This window comes from Macrobrachium rosenbergii, chromosome 36, assembly GCF_040412425.1.
Source record: "Macrobrachium rosenbergii isolate ZJJX-2024 chromosome 36, ASM4041242v1, whole genome shotgun sequence".
NCBI lineage: Eukaryota > Metazoa > Arthropoda > Malacostraca > Decapoda > Palaemonidae > Macrobrachium > Macrobrachium rosenbergii.
In genome coordinates this window covers 19,574,031-19,582,901 of record NC_089776.1, presented here as the reverse complement: position 1 = coordinate 19,582,901, position 8,871 = coordinate 19,574,031, and the positions used below count along the sequence as shown (strand labels likewise).

At 38.4% G+C, this 8,871-nt stretch overlaps 1 protein-coding gene across 1 annotated transcript; it reads left to right on the top strand.

Annotated features, from left to right (window-relative positions):
* Positions 1 to 506: 506 nt before the first annotated feature.
* On the top strand, positions 507 to 2,964 carry LOC136825007 (GILT-like protein 1). The gene is made up of 4 exons (XM_067081004.1): positions 507 to 663; positions 1,359 to 1,529; positions 2,264 to 2,410; positions 2,767 to 2,964. The coding sequence occupies exons 1-4, from the start codon at positions 628 to 630 to the stop codon at positions 2,914 to 2,916; spliced, it is 504 nt and encodes a 167-aa protein (XP_066937105.1). The 5' UTR covers positions 507 to 627; the 3' UTR covers positions 2,917 to 2,964.
* The last annotated feature ends 5,907 nt before the right edge of the window (positions 2,965 to 8,871 follow it).

Sequence of the window (8,871 nt, the reverse complement as noted above, 5' to 3'; positions counted from 1 at the left end):
TGAAGAAACTGAGAAGTTAAGAGGGCATTGTGGCTAACAAATAAAATATATATATATATATATATATATATATATATATATATATCACATTATATACAGGTGAAATATATATATTTGTGGCTTCTTATACTCTGTATCAGTCCTTCGTCAATGGCTTGAAATAAAGTCGAAACCGGTCAGGACCTACACCCCGTCTCTTATTTTTCCCCTTGGGTAATATGTGATAAATGAATCACATACACAAAAGTGATAATAATCACACACACACACACACACACACATACATATATATATATATATATATATATATATATATATATATATATATATATATATATATATATATATATATATTATTATCTATAAACTGGGATTATTAGGTTTTTACTTTTACGTTATGGAACGAAAACCATCTGGTAAGAGACGGCATTTTTCCTCTCCTATCTTTTGTTTTATCTTTCCCACCTCCTCACCCGTAGGCATTCTAATTATTCCTTTAACGTTAGGATCCAGTGAAGATTTTTCACCTCTACTTTTGTTTTACTCCTCAAACCTCCAGTGTGTCCTTACAGCATCGACTTCGTCGTCAGTCAGCTCTATCCGACATGGACGGAACTAAAGGATATCATGGAAGTCGAAATGTTCCCCTTCGGAAATGCAAAGGTAAGTATCCGACTGACTACAATAATAACAACATCACGAGCAGTACTTTGTCGGGGATAAAATATTGCTCAGTTGCGTGTAAATGTAACTGAACTCATCAATGACATGCAAATAATTTCGCATGATTTTATGAGCTTCACAATTTAATGGTCCTTAACCATTTGTGAACAGAAGCCGCGCTTTAATCCTGTAATCTTAAATTTCGCAACGAAGTTTTAACTGCATAAGATATAAAGCAAACACTTCTTGTAGCCCAATGCATTTATTTCGCGTAACGTTCAACTCCGCGTAACGTTCAAATGGAGTTGCCTCTTTCAAGAAATGAACTAATGTTCCCATCTTCAGAAAAATTATGGATAATTTCCAGTGTATTCTAGCATGCCTTTCAGAAAGAAATAAACTGTAAACTGGTTATTTAATTCATATACAAGAGAGACGCTTTGACAATATTTGGATTTCGGTCATTCCTGGACTTGGTCTTAGTTGTCAACGGTACTTACGCTCTAATGCGCAGCTCCTTCTACTGTAAATGTTTTTTTTTACTGTCGTAGTTTAAGCGAATTACCAATTTTCATTTCACAACTCTCTTTGACAGATTTGAATTGAAAGCCTAAAAAGATAAATATGTTTTTGAGTCTAAGCAGGGATTCTTTTCTGTTTTAGGCCTTTCTGATATTTTTCACAAATTTTTGCAGTATTCACCTGATGGAGAGGGCTGGAAATTCACCTGCCAACACGGTGCCGACGAATGCAAAGGAAACATGATTCACGCATGCGCAAAAGACCACTTCAAAGATATCAACCTCGAGATGGATTTCGTCAACTGCCTTCTCTCCGCCAGCTATCCTGCGAGTGCAGGTCCTCAGGTGAGTAACAGTGCAACATAACGGACACTCTGACAGTAATAACAACTGCAGTGGTGCCATAGGTGTCGAACTCAAGTTTTCCAAGAACTCAAATTTCTCTTAATCTGACAGTAATAATAGCTGGCTGGATCCAGGGAAATTCTTCGGTGGTTGGCCACCAAGATTATGTTACTCTTGCATTTATATTTCAGCCAAAATTATCAAAGGCAAATGAAATTATTGTGGCTGAACAAGTTTACAAATATACAAATAATACAAATAACTGAATAAAGCTTTAATTTGCTTCCAGGGAAATATGTATATCATGGCAATGTTGTATGACACATTAAAACTCTCTTTGCATACAACATTCTTTGTTAGTGTCTTTAATTTACGTTTTCCTTGCACGATAGTTTTCAGTACTTGAACTGCAACCTGGAGCAATTCGAATATCACCCACTGTACATCACATGAGGTGCACTGACGGCACTACGCCATTATGGAACAACTAAATGTCGGCCATCATCATTTTAAACGAGAGTAGTTTTACTTGATTATCTCTAGACAAATTCTCTAAAGATGTTTTATAACCCTGAAATACGTTGTGGCTAATTTTAATGTCCATTCGGTGCGCCGAACAAGTCTGTCTCCTCAGTATACTACCAATAAGCTTTAAACACTTCTACTCACCTCCAAACTAACAGCCTATATGAATTTTGGTTTTGCAAATACACCCTGAAACCATTCGTTTTCAGTGTGCTTCCGAGGTCGGTGTTGACTGGGCCCCATTAGAAGAATGCATAAGCTCCGTTGAAGGACAAAATTTACTCCATGAGGTTGCCTTGAACCAGGAAAAGCTCAGTCCAGCTCTCTACTTCGTTCCCTGGATTATTGTAAACGATGTAAGTTGGGCGAAAGCCTTAACTCACTTCTGTCGTTTTCCCTAGAGAAGAGATAAGACTTAACAGAGCTCCTTGGCCTTATCCCTCTTTAATTAAAAAAAAAAAACTTTCTTATGGTTGCTTAAAATGATTCATATTCAGAGAGAAAAAAGTGAGTTATTTGCCTAAATCATGTAGGTCAGAAACACAACGAGATGAGCATATTTTTAACAAAAGGCCATGTAGATGAACAACTCCGTTCCATTACCACTTGCTGTCTATATTACTTCTACTTTCAATAAGTCTCATTTGCATTACAAAATACTATTTTATCTTAGTTACTGTTAAAAAGTAAAATCTTCCTATTCTTTATACAGTTCTTTTCCGAGGACCAAGTTGGTGATTGCCAAACCAACTTAAAGAAGGTCGTATGCGAGAAGTACGAAGGACCACTTCCACCAGCCTGCAACGCATTACAGAAGCAGACTCGACCCGCCCCCAAACACCCAAAACGTTCCTTTGCCTAAGTGTTTCTGTACCAAGATTAGAAATTATATGCATATGAAGTCATACAACGTTCTTTCATATAATCTTGTAATGTTAAAAGAAAGGAAATACCAGTCTAAATCTGGGAACATACGCTTAATCTTATAGAAATTTCATTGTCGTACGGTGTACTTGAAACTTTATACGAATTTGAGCAGGGAGGACCGGTTATCAGTGCTATAAAATATAAAGAAATATAAAGAATAGTGAAACGGAAACTTCTTTAGATACGGGAATATTCCGCATAAGACCATTCAAGCCTGAAGATGCTCTGAAGCATATACCTTAAGAATATATCCAAATGATATATGCAGCCTTTTATAGTCCCAGTTAAGCCTGATATATACATATACATGTATATAAATATATATATTATATAATATATATGTGTGTAACATATATACACACCCCACAGTTTAGTGCAGTGCTAAAGCATTAAGATCGCATTTACAAAATAGCTGGCTCAATTCCCGGGCCAACCACTCCCCAGTTATCCCAGCTATAATAGGCACTAGTGTCAAGTCTGGGTTATAAAAACTGAGAACCTGGAGGAGCTAACGCCAATTCATCTAAAAGGAAAAAAGGCGTATGGTAAAATACAGTATGTATGTACAGTATGTGTACACACACATAAACATATAAATCAATCAATCATTTCCTGTGGCACCCACGTGGATGCATAGGGCCTCGATGAGCTCACGCCACCACATTCTGTCCTGGGCTAACTCCTCAAGATCTCCCCAACACTCGTCTCCTGCTTCCTGCCTCGTTGTCCTTAACCACGTCTCCTTTGGCCTACCTCTACCTCTTCTACCAGGGGTAACCCACCCTGGTGTATCTCGTACTATTCCCTGTCTTCTATACACATGGCCGAGCCACTTCCGGTGTGAGAACCTAACATACTCATCGACCGGCTGCACACCCCCATTACTTCTCTAATTCTGTTATTTGATATCCTATCCCTCCAATTAATTCCTAATATTCTTCTGAGCGCCTTATTTTCAGATGCTAAGAATTTATTATCTGAAGTCACTGTACTGTACCATGACTCACGCCCATAAATCAAAATACTCCTAACCATTACCTTATAAATTTTGTTTTTGTATGCAGAGAAAAATTGCTATTACTCCAAATATTTTTAAGCATTCCCATTGCCTGATGAGTCTTCTTTAATCATCCCATAAATTCTGTGCTCAGAGAACCATCCTTATCTAAATAATTACCTAAATATTTAAACTTATCCAGTTGCTTTACAACCAAACCTTCAATTAGACAACCCTGTGCATTTTCAATATTCATATTCATGATTTCCGTTTCTCCACTATTAATAAGCAAACCAACCTTTCGACCTTCACTCACTAGACAATCCAACACACTCTGCATCTTTTCTGGTCCCTCGCAGATCAAAACCATATCATCAGCATAATCCAAGTCAAGAAGTTTCACATTTTCTCCCCAGAGTATACCTGCATCTGTTTCTCTTTTAACCCTTCTCATAACGTAATCCACGACCAATACAAACAACAGAGGAGACAGAATGCCACCCTGAATCACACCAGACTTGACTTCAAATGGATCACTCAAACACCCATCAACCATCACTTTACAAGATGTGCCCTCATGCATGTTCATGATAACCGTCACAAACTTTTCCGGTATTCCATAATGCCTCATGATTTTTCCCATAGTCCTTCTCGAAATACTATCAAAGGCCTTTTCAAAATCAACAAAACAAAGACTCAACGGAGTTTTCATTTCATTTGCTTGCTGCATTAAATGCCTAACTATGAAGATCTGATCACTTCAACCCTGCCCCTTTCTAAAACCAGCCTGTTCATCCCTCAGAATACCATCAACCACTGGCTCCAACCTATTCAACATTACTCTACAGAAAATTTTCAAGGCTACAGGTGACAAAGTGATTCCCCTACAATTATCACACCTACTCAAATCTTTCTTTGGAACTTTAATGATCACACCATTCTTCCAACCTAATGGCATTATTCCTGTCACCCATATCTCATTGAATAATATCTGCAAGACAAATACTAATCTATCCTCCTCCACTTAAAACATTTCCGGGGATAAACCATCCTCTCCTGGTGGCTTATAATTCTTTAATTGTTTTATTGCCTTAACTACTTCTATTAGCCTGATCTCACCTTCATCAATATTTAAATCTTCATGAGCAGGCAGTATATCCTCTTCTGGAGGGACTGGTCTATTAAGAACTGTCTCAAAGTGCTCTTTCCATCTATTTCTGATTTCAACATTTTTGGTCAATAAATTACCTTCCATACCCCTGACTGGTATATCCTTACGCTTACCAGCACTGCCAATCAGTTCTTCAACTGTTTTATGTGCTGTCCTTTGACTCTGACCATCATTTTTATTAATTAATTTTTCAGTTTCCACAACCTTTTCATTAACAGATCTTTTATCTCTCTAAGGTAGTCTTTTAATTTCTGAATCGAAACTCAAATACTTAGTTCTTGATAATTCAAAATCTTCATCACTAACAAAATGCATCTCACTCCTCAATTTTACTTCACCTCTCTTTTTTATTATACCCCATGTTCCGTCAGACATCCACATCTTTTTCCTCAATCTGAGTCTCCTTCCGATCGTGCAACCAGCAGCCTCATGCAAAGCTTTATTCACATCCCACGACATCTCATCTACACCTCTCCCTCCTCCAAAGTTTCCAACACCAAAAACCTGTTTCTGCATTCTATTCTAAATTCCTCCCTTCCCTTTCTTTCCCTTCTAAGCATATCAATATCATACCTATCAACAACAAGTTTTCCTTCTGACTTTTTAGCTCAAGTCTTATTTTTGCAACGCTGAGATGATGAACACTACCAATATCTGCTCCCTGGTTAACAGGAACATCTAGCAAAGAGTTTCAGTGCCTTTTACTAACAGCAATAGGATCAATCTGATTTTTATATTTTTCACACGGTGACACCCATGTCGCCTTGTGTATATTGTGGTGTTGAAAAAGTGTGCCCCCAATGACTGAGTCATTTGCTAGACAGAAACTCCCAAATCTTACTCCACTTTCACTCATCCCACCGTCATTTGCGACAACCATCTTACCCATTTTACAAGCCTCAAATCTTCAAGTCATTCGAGCAGCCCATTATTGCATTGAAGTCTCCAATACAAATCAAAACATCATGTCTAGCAACTCTTCCTGTTCCTTCCTGCAGCTTTCCATAAAATGCATCTTTCCTTTCATCAGTGATTGCATAACACACAAGCAGACTGATGTTACCATGATCAGACTTGAATCGTGCGTACAACAACTTAGCGTTCGCACATTCTAATTGCCAATTTTGATAGTACTTTTAGCATGAATAAAAGAATTAAGAGATCGCTTTAACATTCTTAGCACCCCTACCCATTTAAGGGCTGCATAAAAGCATTAGGGGACTGGGAGCCATTCCTCTTCTGTCAGAGTCCATCCAGGTTTCTTTGGCTAACTACATGAACACTTCGCCACAGTGTTGCAGTCGCAGTAGGCAGCTAACTTGCCTGCATGCCCACACCCGAAAACTTCAGCTATGCTGAAGCCAATCGCATGCCGGCGTGCTTCCCAGTCGCTTTACTCTCAAGGAGTTTATCTGCCTTAGAAGCAAACACCCCCCTGCTCCCAGGGGCATCAGGGGCGTCATTTCAGATTTTTGTTTTGGGGGGCAAAGACGGTTTGTTGAGCGAAGCGAGCCTAATCAGCTGGTTTTTTTTTTTATTTTGAGTTATTTTATGTGCTTTTTGAAGCCACATGAGCAAGGTATTTCAGCAAAAATTATATACTCCCAAGCTAAAGGATGCAGGTGACCCTGGCAATTATCGCCCGATTGCAATTACTACAATCGCGTCGAAGATACTTGAGTCCGTTCTCCTAGTGAGGCTTCTCCCCTTTCTACAAACTACTGACAACCAGTTCGGCTTTAAAGCAAACCACTCAACCGACACCTGCATCTACATCCTGAAAGAATTGCTGAACTATTACATATCATCAGCCTCTCCTGTTTTCCTGTTTTGTAGATGTGAGAAAAGCATTTGACAGAGTAAACTACCTGAAGCTCTTCCTGAAGCTGCACAAACGAGGCACACCTCTATATCTAATTGGCATTTTATGTTATTGTTCTCCACACAGCAATTCTGTGTCAAATGGGGTAACGTACTGTCGTACACCTTCGGCTCCCTAAACGGGCTCCAGCACGGGAGCATTCTCCCTCCATACCTGTTTAACACGTACACAGATGCCCTGAATGTCAAGCGGAACTCACTCCCAATCGGATTCACTATCAACGAAACAATATACGCCTACGATATGGTTCAGATTTCCCCATCAGTGCAAGGTCTCCAGCGACTCATCGACACCTGCCGCCATTATGCAGAGGAATTTGATATCCTATACAACGAAACCAAGACCCAGTGTATGTCGCTGCTCCCGAGATCGCTTGAGCATATTGCAGAACCGCAAATTTTCCTCGGAAATCATCGTCTGGAATTCGCGCATGAATTTCCGTATTTGGGCCACATTATCACGGACGACCTAAAAGATACGGCAGACATAGAACAGAGGCGTCGTAAACTATGTGCAACTGGCAACATGATTGCAAGGAGGTTTGCCTTCTGCCACCAAGACACGAAACTGCTGCTCTTCCGCTCGTAATGCTACAGTATATACTGTATGGGTGTTCCCTTTGGGCGAACTTTACCCGAGAGACCATGAGACGTATTACTGTTGTTCACAGTGGCATTTTGAGACGCCTCACAAACACTCCTCGCTATCATTCAGCTACGCAGATGTTCATAAAAAACCGCCTGGATAATGTGAGAATCATTGTGAGGCGGACAATGTCCAGTCTGATCATCCGACTGAGAAACAGCAGCAATTCGCTTACACAAAGCATCCTAAGCAGTGAGGCAAGAAGGAGATCTAAAATGTGGGAAAGATGGGATAATGAGGCGTCTGTCCCTTAAATTAACCTCTCCATTTTTGCAATTACGTTGTGTCACCTCCAGAATCTGCCATTATTATTATTATTATTATTTATATTATTATTATTATTATATTTCTATGTTTCTTGTTATTTGCATTTTTCCTTTTTTATATACTAATGTTTGAATAATATCATTCTCGTATTTAGCCTTCTGGACCTGACTTATGTAACCACCTGAGGTCCCTAGCTGGAAATTAATTGTCTGCAATCTGTATTTTTAATTGTTATTTTTAATATTTATTTTTTACTATTATTCTCCATGTAATTACTGTCATTACTTCTATTATGAATTCTGTTTTTTCTACTTCTTCAGCAACCGTGTGGATACTGCCGATTATTATTTATATCAGGTTATCTTATGTATCTAGATACATATCTTATGTATCTAGATGCATATGGCCCTGAGCTGCAATAAAGATTATCATTATTATTATTATTATTATTATTATTATTATTATTATTATTATTATTATTATTACTACTACTATTGTTTATTTATCTCATCATCGCTGGTAGCTAGTATACAGTTAAAAAGAAAACATAAATTTTTTTACATTTTAATGAAAATATACTTTATAAATCAAAGGTGATGACACATTTGAATTTCGGTAGGAATAATGGAAAGCCAGCTGCTGTTACTTCTTGGGGCTTAGGGGTGAGGGGGGGCAAGTTGAGGCTTGGGGCAACTTGAGTTGGGGGCAGTTGCCGCCCAGCCCCCACAAAAACGCCCTGAGGGGCATTGATATGTGTGGGTTGAGGGTGATCACTTCCTCACTAGCTATATACAATGTATAAAGCCACACTCACCATATATATATATATATATATATATATATATATATATATATATATATGAAATTTTTTTAATCACACTGTGATTTATATACAATCATGAAGCTACAAATGTCGCTTAATATCAAA

Excerpts from the sequence above, each read along its gene's own strand:
- LOC136825007 (XM_067081004.1), top strand. The coding sequence starts at position 628 with ATGGAAGTCGAAATGTTCCCCTTCGGAAATGCAAAG. Across the intron at positions 1,530-2,263 it reads CTGCGAGTGCAGGTCCTCAG|TGTGCTTCCGAGGTCGGTGT; the intron begins GTGAGTAACAGT and ends ATTCGTTTTCAG. Across the intron at positions 2,411-2,766 it reads CCTGGATTATTGTAAACGAT|TTCTTTTCCGAGGACCAAGT; the intron begins GTAAGTTGGGCG and ends TTCTTTATACAG.